This window comes from Engraulis encrasicolus, chromosome 6, assembly GCF_034702125.1.
Source record: "Engraulis encrasicolus isolate BLACKSEA-1 chromosome 6, IST_EnEncr_1.0, whole genome shotgun sequence".
NCBI lineage: Eukaryota > Metazoa > Chordata > Actinopteri > Clupeiformes > Engraulidae > Engraulis > Engraulis encrasicolus.
This window is the reverse complement of record NC_085862.1, coordinates 46,805,599-46,820,921: the sequence shown is the minus strand read 5'-3', so window position 1 is coordinate 46,820,921 and position 15,323 is coordinate 46,805,599. Positions and strand designations below refer to the sequence as shown.

Here is a 15,323-nt window from a genome sequence, read left to right as displayed (position 1 = left end):
ACCTGGCAAGAGACAGAGGATGTCATTGTCTGTGCATATTCAACTACACCTCTTCAGTGCTTACTACAGATATGGGAACACAAGATGTTCAATAGGCCTACTATGTGTTGTGATGGAGAGTAGGAGCAAGCATACATACAGTATCAGCCTAAATTGCAGTAAGACTGTGTTAGTAATAGTGATGGTGGTGTTGCTGCTGTATGGTGATGTTTATTTATGCGAAACGAATAATATACATACTATTTTGTTTAATAATATACATAGTTTCGAGATGGGTAAAAGCTACTGGTAGGCTACACACAGCCATCACTTTTAATGTATTGATCGCTAATCCAGATTGAAGCTGAGCACATTCTGCACTGCTTTCCTCAATGGGCTGTTTCAGAGTAAGTATTGGCAGAGGACGCGCTCAACTTCTTGGAAAACTGAAAAGCTTTTGGGTGCGAGATAAAAAGCGTCAACTTAAGGAAGAAGAAATCCGCACTCACAAACTGCGTCTCATTATTTATTTATATTACCACCATGTCCAAAAAGCAAACGCGTTTCGGCTAACAAGCCTTCATCAGTGCGTGGTACCACGCACTGATGAAGGCTTGATAGCCGAAACGCGTTTGCGTGGTACCACGCACTGATGAAGGCTTGTTAGCCGAAACGCGTTTGCTTTTTGGACATGGTGGTAATATAAATAAATAATGAGACGCAGTTTGTGAGTGCGGATTTCTGTTTCAGAGTAACTCACTAGAATGGCTGAGTGGTTCACTAGAATGGCTCCATAAGCATCATCAATATATTACAGTATGTTCACTGCAATCTTCTCCGTAGCTGCTCATTTTTTCTTTACCTGTTCCTTTGAGCTCACAGCCTACATACTACTGCATCTGATACATGTTGTGCAACATTTATGTACAAAATGGTAGGTGTGTCTGAATAAAGCACTTTCATAATAACATTTAAGGTTATATAATTACAATGATCTAATAAGACTTGTTCTGCAAAAGTGATGCATTGTAAGCATATTGGAGAGTAACCAAGTGTCGACTTTGAAATCATAAATGAAGTGTTTGTTTTGGAAAGACATGTATTGATAGAAGAAATGAGACATGTATTTGTAGCATTTCGAGATGGGAAAAGTTTGTCAAATTCTTACGTCTTGTCCTTGTTTTGTTGTTGTTTGTTTTGCTTTGAATTTCCTTGTCTTCATGCTTTTTTGCCTGTGTGTCTTCCATCTCTACAGTATGATAATATGAAAAAACTGTACATAAGATCCATAGCTTTTATATAAAATGGAGTAAGCGTGTGCATCTAGATCTGTCTTTATCCCTTCAATGTAATTAGTATGTGGAACTCTATGTGCTTCTGCTCAGTTACATACTGTACTGTGTTAGAGCGTGGGCTGCTGACACCAGTACTTCATCAAAGATAACAGCAACTCTATACTCAGGCCCTTGACAGCAAAACAAATGGATGCAAGGCTGACCACTAAGAACCGTCCAAAAACCCACAGAAATACCTTTGATGACATTTGGGCGGAGAACCATTTATCTTCGTTCAGTGAGAAATCCAGAAAATGCTTCCTGGAAAGCCTTTAATTAGTTCTAGAATCTAGATGATAACGAAACACATTATTTCTTTTTGATTTTTTTCTTTATTTTTTTTCATTATGTGTAATGTTTTGTGTTAGTTTCACTATCCAGTGTTGGCAGTGCATGGTACAGTATCAGTGAGGTGATATGGACGTGGGGAAATTGGAGAGGTGGTGATGGTAGAGGAGTAGGGGATAAGGCATTTATGTGATCACAGTGGGGGCGGTACGGCCAGTCCTCTCCTGGAGCTGGGATACCTTCAGTGCAATGTCCACCAGAGGAGCCAGCATCACCTGCAAGAAAGAGTCAAAATCAGGTATAGTGTCCATTCTTGGAAATATGAAGTTACTTTATTGATCATCTGGGGTAAATTAAGGAAATTAAATCTAGAGAAGGAGACTATTTTTAGTCCGCAGATAAACACGAGGCAACCACATAATCCAAAGAGGATGTTGAACGTGTTAAACTGGCAGGCAACATTTGGTCAGTCTGTAGTCTGGGTTATACTGTATATGAGACAACCAGGTGGTACATAAACCATGGTCAACTTCAGTATCAGCTAATGGTGCAGGAATTGGAAATTCCTTTTTAAACAACGAATAAGTACAAAAAAATATACAATCCCTTACCGCTGCTTCCTGGTTGATCTTTGCTGGGTCCTTCTCATAGCTGTCAATGTAGAGCCTAATGGTTGCCCCAGCGCTGCCTGTTCCACTGAGACGGAAGATGAGGCGGGAGCCGTCAGAGAAGATGATCCTCAGGCCCTGATGACAAGGACACAAGAAAGGGTGTTGTTAGCCTGGCTATCATGACTCCAAAGTTCTGTGAGCATTTGATCTGGCCTAGTCAAGTTGTCAACCCATTTCTCCAAGGGACATACAATGGGTATGTCGAGCTCATATATCGAAGCACCCCCCCCCCCCCCCCCCCCCCCAATGTTCTAGATAGTGTGTCTGGCCAGACTAAACGACAAGTATAACTTTGTGCCACGTCACAGTTTGTATGGGCATGCTCAGGCTAGGATGTTGTAGCAAAGAGTAATCAACGTGGCCACTTCATAGAAGTGGACCGTATATTTAAAATATTTACATAACACACTCCAGTTTGAAGTTGTACAGTAACAACCAACTTTCCTTGAGAGAGAAACACAGAACACAAAAAAATGAGGAAAGCGAGGGTGGTGGAGGGGGGGGACTTTTTTGAATACTTAATAATAAAAACACCAACTGAACCACATTATCTCTTCCTCCCAAAAACAAAGGGGAGCGTGGAAAGTGGATGCAAATGACATTATTTTGATAAATTATGTATATTTTTATTTCCCCTTGGTGGACTACATGGTTGCGTATGGCCACAGCTGTAGAGTATTGTGGTGTGGTTCCCATCAGGACTGCTTGTCCTCGGGGTGTTAATCGGCAGTCCAACTCTTGTCATATTGCTGATCTGAGAACAGTGCAGGCCCTGTTCAGCAGAGGGCTTCAGTTTCCGCAACGCACCCCTGCAGGGAAGTTCATCGCGGAGGGCAAAGTGGTCAGTTGTCCCAGGCCCAGCAATGGGAGGGGAGGGGAGATTTAGGTCCTACATTGTATCCATTAGTGGAGATTTCTGAATGGCGTTTTCTAAGGGGATGGCACTTGAACCATACGCTTGAACCATACGCACACAGAACACTTGCAGTGTGTGTGTGTGTGTGTGTGTGTGTGTGTGTGTGTGTGTGTGTGTGTGTGTGTGTGTGTGTGTGTGTGTGTGTGTGTGTGTGTGTGTGTGTGTGTGTGTGCGCGCGCGCGCGTGCGTGTGACTGAGTGTGAGTGGTGGGTGTATTCAGATGACTTTGTCCTGGGCCCAGCAAAAGCTGTCACCGGCCCTGGAGACCAACATGCTAAGGCACTTCAGCCACTAGTACAGTGCAGCCAGTGCAGTGTCCAGATGGACACGGTCAGCAAAAGATCCAAGAGCAGAGGCGACCAGCTGGCCGTTTGAAAAAGGACGAGAAATGGGGTCACCAAGGCGCATCATAAATATTGAACAGAGAGAAAACGTCCGAAAGTTTACATTTTCGTCTCAAAGGAAGCAGAGAGAGAGAGAGAGAGAGAGAGAGAGAGAGAGAGAGAGAGAGAGAGAGAGAGAGAGAAATAGATGACAACCTGCCTGAGGGACAGAGGAAATTTCTGTCTGTCTTCATCCCCTTCCAGATTGGCAGGAACTAGACATGAGGAATGTCCGATACCCACGGGGGCTTTTAAAAAAAGTGAACACCAATGTGCTTTGCATGTTTTTGGCTGCAGCAGAGAGAATTTAGTCATGAAAAAGAATTGTGACCAAAAAACATGGAGGCGAACGCAGTGACGCAGCACACTAAGCTCCCCACACATGGGCACATGGGCTTGTATATGCCCATGGGGACCCAGGTTCGAGTCCGGCCTGGGTCATGTCCCAGAACCACCCCATCTCTTTCTCCCATTCTATTCCTGTCATGTTGTCAACTGTCCCATCTTTAATAAAGGCACAAATAGGAAGTTACCACAACAGTGATGGGGGCCTAGAAATCTAGGCAGTGTAGGCACCCCTAGTGGCAGCAAATGTAATTCACCATTGCCAGGGAAGTCTAGGGAGTTTTCGAGCGGAAGACTGACCAGACAAAAACTGTGAAGTCACCCTGTTCAATGCGTTAATTGGTTATAGAACTATCACATTGCATGCATTGGATTTGAAAAGTATTATTTGGCTGTTAGGAAGCAGATGAAAACAATAGAATAGGCACAGCAAGTAGTTGTTGGTTCACTCATCAATTCACAACAAGGTGCTTATCCACCTTATTATCCGTGTTTACAAGGCTGGAGTAGCACCAGTACTATTTTAGTAGCAGTTGCTGGTGCTAAATCATTCAAAAGGGCTATGGGTAGGCTAACAGGAACTGGCAGCCTGGAAATTCTGTGGTAGCACGACAAACGTGGAAATGGGGCGTTAGTGGGAATGGTAATAAGGTGGATATATTTATTAATAATAATATGCATTACTCACCTGGTTTTTGGAAACACTTGCATCCACTGGGTCTGTGTACATGAAGTTATCAGCGATGGCCACCTCGTACGTCTTGTCTCCAGAGGTGAACTTCTTCCCGATGAAGGACTTGTCCGTCATGGCCGCCTCCAGATCCTGCATCATCTTGTTGGCACCGTCTGACTCCACCTCCTCGTAGTCGTACCTGGAAAAGGAGAATCCTTGTCAGATTGATAGCTCAGTGCTACTGCATCTGTAGGAGGCTTCAGGAGGCAGGAGGTTTACTAAATGTTCTACTGACGAACTTTGCTAGTTGGCATTAGTTGTGTGTGTGTGTGTGTGTGTGTGTGTGTGTGTGTGTGTGTGTGTGTGTGTGTGTGTGTGTGTGTGTGTGTGTGTGTGTGTGTGTGTGTGTGTGTGTGTGTGGAATGTAAAGTAAGAAATACAGCACATTTGATTGTGAGTACTGCTGCCCATGGCTGCTCTGACAGTAATACTGCCCAGTGCTGCTCTGGCACTGCTGAATATGGGGCTTTGCCAAAATGTTGAGATCATGCATATTAAGGGGTGGTATCACATTAAGGATCGGCACAGTAACATTTCAGCAATACATAATGTGAATGTGATGACTGAGATGCAGAGAAGGACAAGCTAAACAAATTGATAGGTTGTTAGAAGTCAGACATTTGTGCTTTGTTATTTGGAGCCAAAGGTAATGTGCTACTTTAGCCATCAGAGGGCAGTATTTTAAAATCTTAATGTCTTATACTAGTATATTAAATCAGCTATAGTCCATAATCTTGTAACAAAATGAAATATATAATTTAAAATATACATATCCAAATTGATATAGTAAGGTTTTTGGCAATAAAGTATGCAAGAATAAATAGATCGCAAATAGTGCAAAATATGGCTTGTATTTTTGCAAAACCGTCCTCCATGTCTTTCTTTAACATGTCCAACATTATCTCAAATCTAAAATACAAAGAGTGGTAGTTCACTGCCAAGTCACCTGGTGAAGAAATTGCGGCCGAATTTCTGCCAGTGGTCTTTCATGATGTCCTCTACGCTCTGTTTGCGGTGCGCCAGGATGGAGAGCCAGGCCAGCACGGCCCACAGGCCGTCCTTCTCCCTGATGTGGTCAGAGCCTGTGGACAGCAACACAACAAGACACAACAAAACACTAAGGACACGCTCTATGTTGTGCACTTGATACAAAGAAAAAAGAAATTGCATTTGTGCTGCTCCAGTGTCTTCACTCTAGTTTAGATTTCCTGTCTGCTGTCGATGCACCAGATGACAAAACAGAAGCACATGGAATTACCCTTTTGCTGCACACGTCAAAACACCGTATTCACCGTCTTGCTCTCTTTTTGTCATCTCTTTACAGGTCACTCATACAACTATTCACACACAGAGGATAAAACATACTGTGTACTCAACTCCAATTTGAAATGCTACGTGATGCATGCGTGAAACTCTTTGTAGAAATGTTCTTTTACGGAGATCCAAATTTCAGTGTGCTTAACTGGTACAATGCAGGGGCATCGCTATTTTACAGGGGCACGTGCCTGGGTATTTATCTGCTGTGCTCCAGTATGAGTTTCACCAAAAGATTAAAAAAAATAAAAACAACCATGCTATGTTGGAATTTAGCTCAAGTTTAGCATATCAGGGGTGATGCCAGGCCTATTTTACAGGGGCATGTGTCTGGCTATTTATCTGCTGTGCTTCGGTATGAGTTTCACCAAAAGATAAATAATGAAAAAAAAAACAAACAACAACAGTGCTTTTCAGTGCCCTACTGTGTCCCTGTATAGTGTTAGGTCAGATGACGCCCCTGGTACAATGTATTTCTTGTGCCTATGCACTCAAACTTTACTTTGCTGACTGTTAATAGTCCTGTTAGATTAAAGATGTGGTAGGGATCTTACTTTCTAAATAAAAGGTGGAATCTTTCCCTTTACCTTTCAGTATGGTGTCTGTATGTTTGAATGTGACAGGAGGGAACAGCAAAATGAGGAGAGAGATGGTCCATGTTGGGTCCTCTTACCAGTGCCAAAGCTCTCCTCGCCACACAGTGACAGCTTGCCAGCATCCATCAGGTTACCAAAGAACTTCCAGCCAGTAGGAGTCTCATACAGCTGCATCTTCAGAGCCTTGGCCACACTGAAATATGTACACACACACACACACACACACACAGATACACGCACACACACACACACACACACACACACACACACACACACACACACACACACACACACACACACACACACACACACACACACACACACACACACACACACACACACACACACACACACACACACACACGCACACACACACACACAGAGTTTAATCATCACCCGTAAAAACAAAGGCCAACCACAGAAAAACATTGAAGGAGATATCATAGCTATCTGCAACTTTAAAGGTCTCTAAAAACACAAAAAAGTAATAAAAGAAAAAAAACACAGGCAGCCTTCCAACACAAGAGCTCTAGCAATGGATTCCAACAGAGTTATGTACACATGTGTGAGCAGCCCAGTGCAGAATCAACATAATGCTTGTGCAAATAGAAGTATTCTCATAACAAGAGTATTGGTTCAAGGTTCCCCTTCCTCGACTGTTTCTCATTTTCAGATAGCTGACATAACATTAGGGAACACTGTAATGCCCTGAACCATTGTGCCAACAAATTCACCAGCGGTAAGAGAAGGCCAGAGGAAAGGGTTAACTGGCACAGGCAATGCAGCTCTTAGTGTGGTCTGGTCTCGGTCTGGTCTTGCTGAATATATATGTTTTTGAATTCATCTGAGAGTTTTTTTGTCTGACCTCAGAAAGAGATAAGAGATTGAGGAGATTGAAACTTTCTCTTAGTTCTATGGGCCTACATCAATACTTGTTATTTGGATTACATTGTGAAATTGAATATGTATTTACTATACAAATAACACTGCACACAATCCTTCTCCCCATGAGAATAGACATATTTTGCATAATGATTTAAAACAGAATACTTAATTTGTTTAAAACCAAAAATATTTCAATCCAAACAAAGGGCAAATTGCAACTTGGCTGATGCCTTTTTCACCCTACGTATGAAGTACTTCTTTTTGACTGGGGGTGTGCAGTATTTAGGGTATAAATAGCATGGCGTATCAATTTGGGCACTGGAAGTGATTTTCTTTGGAAGCTATCAGCTATAATCTTACTGATTTTGGAAATATGTTACAGCACCTGTGGTCACCCTTAAAGGTGGCAGAGAATCAAACAATGCCTTGTTATTAGCAGTAGTCTACCCTCATTCAAGATAACATTGCACAATAATAATAGACATAATGCACATCATTACTTCATTGAAATCCCCTTTGAAAGTGTTTGGAAGAAAATGGGAGAACCTGAGTGTATTTAATGGCAAAAGGTTGCCCAATATATCGGACACCCTATGTTTAAAAGTCTTTGAGGGAGGCTTAAAGAACATTCAGAGGCAGTGCATTATTGTGTATGGGTCACCTCACAGAACAACGCCCAAAATCTAATGCCCAGCACTTTGGTCAGCAATCTCTGTTGTATTTTAGAGTGCTCTATAAAAAATCCTGCTCAACCATTGTACAACACCTTTAGACACTAGAGTACTAGTAATTAAATAGATACAGTCTACCATAGATGTCCCCTATGGTATACCACATCATGAACTAGTGACCATACTACTGCCAAGCCCGTCCATGGTCTCTCTTCAAAGCACTACTTGTTCCTTGTGCAAAGGGACGCTGTGGCTCAGGGGCCTATGGCGCTGCACCATTACACCGGGGACCCAGGTTAGACTTTGACCCGAGTAGAACAAAATATTAAGGTAAAAAACGAAATAAAAAAGAAGACATTGCCTTACTTGTCCAGAGCTCCGCTGGTGGGCATGCTGCGGGCGAGTCCCTTCACGCCGGTCTTCTGGAAGTAGGGGATGCAGGTGATGTTGGCTGCGATGGCGGCCACAGAGTCAGAGGGGTTCACGAAGAAGCCATGTTTGCCCAGCACCATGTTACGGTCCTGAGGGGACAATGCCATCAACTAAGTTAACAAACTAACTAAATACTGTAAGATCTCCTGCATGATGCCTGAAATCAGGTGTGGTATATTAATGGTACATTAATTTTGCTACAATACGGTCCCAATTGAAATGCGTTGTTGACTTCAGGCATAGAATTACAGGGGTTTGACAATGAAACTGAAACACCTGGTTTTAGACTACAATAATTCATAGCAGCCCAGTCATGTATATTGACCCCGTGGAGCTCTCGATTAACAGTTCTGATGGAAACATGAGAGTTGAGGCCCACATTTAATTCTGCCCGTGATTTGGGCCGCTGCGGTTTTATGTTTTTTTTTTGACACAGTGCAGGTTAGCACCCGGACGTCCCTTTCAGACAGCTTCCTCTTGGGTCCACAGATAAATTCCGTTGGATGTGGTTTGTCCTTCTTGGTGGTATGCTGACATTGCCCTGGATACCGTGGCTCTTGATACATAACAAAAACTTGCTGTCTTGGTTACAGTAGATGCGCCAGCAAGACATGCACCAACAATTTGTCCTCTTTTGAACTCTTAAAGATTGGCCACCAGGCCGCTCCAATTTAGCCATGAAACCTCCCACACTACAATGACAGGTGTGTCAGTTTCATTGACCAACCCCTATAGTTCCAAACGTTTGCTTCAGTTAAGTTAAGCTTTCACGTAAATAGACTTTACTAGCCAGTTACAGAAACAAATACGTGAATGAACAAACCATTTGTTTCATAAAATGAAACTCCACCCTCTCATTCAACAAAAATAACCCTATACAAATACGCTTTTAAACATGCTCTCTTCGTTTGAGAGTGTAGTAGGGAATAGTGCACGCTAAGCTTATCACCAAGTGTTTCATTTTCTCTCCTGCCAGCAAAAGCAGTCCCTTAGCAGTTAGCTATGTTAGCGTCATTGTGCAAGCTGCAATCCAAGATTTGTATACATGGATTTTACATTTTTGTTTTCTCCTGACTGCGCCAAACTAGATGTGCACAACTCTACCTCTGATTGTTGGAAACCACTGTCGGTCAAAATATTTGCTCATGTGGTTGGCTGCCAGTGTCTTGCCCCTCCTCACAGTATCGTGTTTACAAACACTGCGAACCCATGTATACCGTGGGTGTCACTGCAGGACATGGCATGTGAAGTCACGTCACAGTGTTTACATTGCATTAACTGGGCCAGAAGTCTATTGGTCTCTTATCTCTCATTGCTCCGCTTATCAGACTTCCAGTGCGTGTTTACTGTTATTCAGCTCGGAGACAACAGTGTAGTACAGTGTTTCTCAACAGGGGTGCCGCGGGCCCCCCTCAGGGGTGCCGCAGAAACGTGGCTGATAAATAAATTATGTAATATAATACATAATTGTCTAAATTGATAAGTTAATGCTAGTCAGTGGAATCTTTAATCTGCCATTCACGCACAATAAAGTAAACATAGGTCGCCCCAGTCAGCTGCTACTTCGAACGTAGGTTGTGTGACGCCTGCAAATGTGTTACTTTTCTAAGCTTGTGTGGTATCGGATGCGATGCCATGTTACGGCTTGTTGGTTTGGGGTGCCTTGAAATTTTTCATGAATTGAAAGGGTGCCTCGCCTAAAAAAAGGTTGAGAAACACTGGTGTAGTAGACGAAGCATCTTAACAAATGCTCAATTTGCGAGATTTGTGTTGTTTTTTTCCGTTGGTGTTGCCTTCTGCTTTCTTTGTGAAATACTGTAGAGACTTACACCATCACCATCAAAAGCAGCTCCAAAGTCATATTCGCCTCCCTTCATGGCCTTGACCAGGTCGGCAGCGTACGTCAGGTTAGGGTCAGGATGGTGACCGCCAAAGTCTTCTGAGGGGACACAGTTGACGGCCCCGTTGGCAGGAGAGCCAAGCTCTTCACAGACAATCTTCTTCACATAAGGTCCCACCACTGACAAGGGACGAAAGAGAGGACAATTCAAACATGTTAGTTGAGAATATCTGGCTGCTACAAAATATGTAGGAATTATTCCATTTGTTAAAGGTTTTATTACTTAATTTGATTTCTTTAAAAAAAGAACAATTTTATGATAAAGTATACTGTAATCTGTGTTGTGTGCAATGTAGCCTTGGGTTACTCTGGTTACTTGGGTTTTGCTGGCTTGGGTCTACATGTCTGAACTTATTTCCTCATCTGCATTACTGTAGTATTACTGTCTGCTCTTCTATTATGCTGTAATATTCCACAGGAAGAACAACCGGTGAATTGTTGATGTGGTGTGGGGAGACACTGTTGGGCAATACTAGAGAGCATGTTACAGCTTCACAATTAGACACTAGCACCTAGGTTCCTCTTCACCAAACCAAGTTTGTCTGCAGGAAAATTACTGACGGGGGTTAAATAGATTTCCACTACAACCTCATCTCTCATGAAGTACTGCAAGGACTACATTTCAAAGGTAAACACAATATCAAAAACAGATGGCTGAAGCACCGTGATGGAAAACAATGGCGAACCAAAACCATAGAAATGAAATAATTACAGTAAATGGAGATCTGCAAATTTAAATATTCTGGCAATAAGTCTAGTATCCAATGAGCGGGGACAGTAGTAAGCAGGAACGGTAAAGCAGTGCTGTAGAATATCCTTTTTATTTCTTTAGGTTCCCATTACAAACACAAGTGTGCAGTGGCCAGGGCTTACCTCCATGCATGGCATCCAGGCGGACATTGATATGGTTGGAGCCAGACAGCAGCTCCTTCAGGGCTTTGAAGTCAAAGATCTCCCTCAGCATCTCAGCGTAGGACTCCACAGAATCCACAATCTCCACTGCGATTAAACATCAGACATCAGGACTGACATTAATGCACTGCAGCAACCATGTGAGCAGAAGATGTGCTATAACATATTTCTGCACTGGCATACTGGTTTATTTATATGGTTTATATACTGGTTATAATGGTTTTACTGTGTTTACAAGAGATGCACAAACATATGAAGAGCTCTTTTCCAAAACGCTATATCCACCATTTTTGACTTTTTGCATTTTAATATTGGAATTGACTGTGAAGAAGTCCCATCATCTATGTGTGCTATAACATATTTCTGCACTGTTATACTGGTTTATATACTGGTTATAATGATTTATTGTGTGCACAAGAGATGCAGAAATAACATTTGCCACATGTATGGAGAAGCAGGACAAGCATGATGCACTAATCATATACTCAATTCAATTAATGATAAATAACTTACACTGATTAATAAGCAGTCTGTGTTACCCTTTTCCTGCTGCTTCTATTGTTTAATCATATTTGGCCTGTCTTCACCCTCATGAACCATGTGCGTTACTTTTGATGAGATGAACACCAATTTCAAAAGTGAAGGTGACTGTACCTGTAAGTGGCTTAAAGGTGTCCACCTCAAAGGTCTGCTTCCCGATTTTGGCCAGGTCCACTTTGAGGTCTGGGCAGATGTGGTATTCGGTGATGCTCTTGCTGATATCGTAGATCTTGTTTGTGATGCCCTCTGGAGCAGGCCCTGAAGGAAAAGACAAAATGGCTGCCTGTGATGGGCCTGAACGTACTGTCCTAGTGCTCTAGGGCCTACTGTTGGTAGACTCCCCTCCTTCAAACAATGCATTCCTTTCCTCCATTAAATACTGCATTCCAACCTTCCATAAAAACCTGCTTTGTCTACTTTTATTTGATTTGCAAAGATTTGTTGACTTGACCAAGACAAAATCTCAATATCTTGCATTAAGATCGAATTGAGGAGTGAAAAGATTTAATTCAATATATGCAATGCAATATAAAAGACGGTATTCAATACTATCAATGAATATGATTTAAAATGGTTATAACACAGTTGACAGATTTTGAGAGTCATGAAAAACTATGTATAAAAGGTAGAGTATGTATTTTTTATTGTTGTTGTTGTTGTTGTTGTCTTTCATAGTATCATCATGAATATGCAGGTGTGGAGGTGGGATTTAGACTTTATAGCGCACTGTACTGTACTGTACTGTACTGTACTGTACTGTACCTCCACTGGCGATGTTGTACTTGATGCCAAAGTCTCCATTGGGGCCACCGGGATTGTGACTAGCTGTCAGGATGATGCCTCCAACAGCCTTGAGCTTCCGGATCACACAGGACACAGCTGGGGTGGACATGATGCCATTCTGGCCGATAACAAGGTGGCCAATCTGCAGGTTTGGTACAGCACAGGAACAGACCGATGAAGTACACACATTCAATCAAGAGCACTGATCTTCTAAATGTGTCAATAGATCTATCACAACAAGGGAGATGGGTATACGATGTTACATAGGCTACTGATTACAAGATTTTGAATGCAGATTGAGGTTTCATTCTTTATGATTTATATAAGATCATTTTAAAATTGAAACAAATTATTGACCATTCAGGTAGTTGCCACCACAAGGGGGTGGGGGTATTTGAATATGTTTTGTTCCACTTTCAAAGGACTTTAGCTGCTGTGCATTGCCAATATCAAATAAAGATCAATTACTTGAATGAATGTACCCATCAATCAGTGGTGTAGTCTACTTTTTTATAGTGGGTATACTGTATATTGAAGCATTTTTTGAAGTGGGTATACTGTATATATTTGTGCCATTCAAAATAATGGATCAATCAATTTTAAGTGGGTATACTGAAATCCCTGAAATTTAGAAGTGGGTATACTCCGTATACCCGCGTTCTACGTAGACTACACCACTGCCATCAATCACAGGGGAATAGGGTAACTACTCTATGCATGGGGTCACTGTACTGGCTACTCAGTCTACCCGAGGATGTCCTTTGATGTCTATGGTCCTTACCTGCTTGTCTTTGGGCAGTACCACATAATACCAAGGTGAAGATGCAACACACACACACAAAGAGCCTCAGTTATTTGGAAATCAACGGTATTTGTCGAGTATGTTTTGTAACACAAAATCTGCTTATTCACGTTCAAAAACACATCAACTTTTAGTAATTATCAACGATGTTTCCTAATGGTACATTGTGTCTTTTGTAGCATGGATGCTCTCGAGTCTGTCCGCTGCAGCAGACATGGGGGGCGTGTTCGTGAACGTGAGGGTAAGCACGTTTGCCTTCTATCCTCTGGTCTGTTTGCATACGGTCACTATTGCAGCTCTTGATTATGCAACATTGTTGCCACAGTATTTCCCATTGCATACTGTCACACTTTGCACGGTTACTTTGTAGCCTGACAAAACTGTAGAATGTGTCCGCCTGGGCTACGATGGGAAGACAGATACAGCATGTCCTGCTATGCGACACGAAATGTCAAAGGTACCACCCAGCAAATGACATCTCCTGCAGCGTGTCTCGTGTAAATATCAAAGAGGTCAACTTCTGTAACTGAGCTACATTTAGAACGATGCATTTTAAAGCTTGAGAGAAATGGTTCAATACGTTGAAGTGAAGCTATAACATCACGTCAAATTGTGTTCATTTTACAATGACTTACACTACTTGCCCTAACATTCCATATAGCCTACGCAGCGATCTGTTTTTGACAGCAACACGATTCAAACACCGTGGCTGCAATGCAAGTCAATTTGATATAGTTCTAGAGAAACAGCACATATTTATTCAATTAACCAATACTACAGCATGGTGATGACAACTTGCTCGGGGGCGAAGCATGTTTCCCTAGCATGCATAGCTAAGAAAGATGGTAACTTTACTCTTGCTAAAAGCGAGGCCTCACGAGAGGTCGCGAGCTATTGGACGATTTTATTTACCCCGTTAGCTGCTGCAATTTGCACGATGAGTTGAATGGCATCTTTCATGAAGAACCTTCCATCCCCACCGACAACCAGAGTGCTGGCTTGCCTCACTCCAGGTTCGACGACGGAAATAATGCTCTGAATGAAATTTTCAGCATAGTGTTCATTCTTCTGGAAGACAGTGACTCTCTTCCTTAATCCGCTCGTTCCTGGCTTTTGGTCGGCGTAAGCCTTGGTTTTGACCACCGAAATTTTCACCATTTTCCCCCAGAAGTTGACCTGTGTGATCCGTGTCCACGGTGGGATCTTGACAGCGCAAACTTCCCCACGTACACACGAGTCAGGTCCCACCCCTTGCTGACACTCCTACCTTGTCACTTAAAGGTACAGTGCAAGTGATGAGGGCCAGTCTTTTCTGGGGTTCATGTTCAAGCTGATAGGGATAGTGTGGGATTGTGGTGCCACAACCACCCTATTACACTCAATCAATAATAGTTCATTGTGCTTCTCTCAGTCACACTATGGCGTTACACTATGGCGTTATCTTTAGCAGTGTGTAGTACAGGGGTCAGGAACCTATGGCTCTAGAGCCACATGTGGCTCTTTTGGGAACTGTATATGGCTCTTACTTATCTAGGGTTGCCAACCATCCCTTGAACTACGGAATCGTCCTGTATTTATAAATAAAAATATGGGTTCCATATTGAATTGAAACGGGACAAGGAAGGTTAAAAAGTGTTAAAATGCAGGAAATTACATCTAAAAAATACAAAATTCTCCCAGACCTTCACCATAATGAAGTTGACAGTTGGCAACCCTATACTTACCTGTTATCAATAAAAGCAATAACTTGACAGTACACTCTAAAATTGTTGATCTTAATTGAAATACATGCTTTTGATCGTATGTAGTGTTTTTAAAATGGTATGGCTCTCATGAAAA

General features: G+C 42.3%; 3 protein-coding genes across 3 annotated transcripts in view; all 3 read right to left on the bottom strand.

Moving 5' to 3' along the window:
- Window positions 1–15,323, bottom strand: part of alg6 (ALG6 alpha-1,3-glucosyltransferase) — a 406,699-nt gene that overhangs the window by 337,676 nt on the left and 53,700 nt on the right. The gene's annotated exons all lie outside the window — the stretch shown is intronic.
- Window positions 1–15,323, bottom strand: part of efcab7 (EF-hand calcium binding domain 7) — a 37,726-nt gene that overhangs the window by 4,033 nt on the left and 18,370 nt on the right. The window lies entirely within an intron of this gene.
- pgm1 (phosphoglucomutase 1) lies at window positions 1,374–14,720 on the bottom strand. Its single transcript, XM_063201799.1, has 11 exons — window positions 14,397–14,720; window positions 12,662–12,824; window positions 12,014–12,157; window positions 11,321–11,446; window positions 10,377–10,567; window positions 8,482–8,636; window positions 6,637–6,752; window positions 5,596–5,731; window positions 4,605–4,788; window positions 2,213–2,347; window positions 1,374–1,876 (listed from the first exon to the last, which is right to left on the bottom strand). The coding sequence occupies exons 1-11, from the start codon at window positions 14,640–14,642 to the stop codon at window positions 1,787–1,789; spliced, it is 1,686 nt and encodes a 561-aa protein (XP_063057869.1). The 5' UTR covers window positions 14,643–14,720; the 3' UTR covers window positions 1,374–1,786.

Coding starts and splice junctions, on each gene's coding strand:
- pgm1 (XM_063201799.1), bottom strand. CDS start 14,642: ATGGTGAAAATTTCGGTGGTCAAAACCAAGGCTTACGCCGACCAAAAG. Junction 12,825..14,396: donor AAATTGCAGCAGCTAACGGG/GTAAATAAAATC, acceptor CCAAACCTGCAG/ATTGGCCACCTTGTTATCGG. Junction 5,732..6,636: donor CGAGGAGAGCTTTGGCACTG/GTAAGAGGACCC, acceptor TGCTGTCCACAG/GCTCTGACCACATCAGGGAG.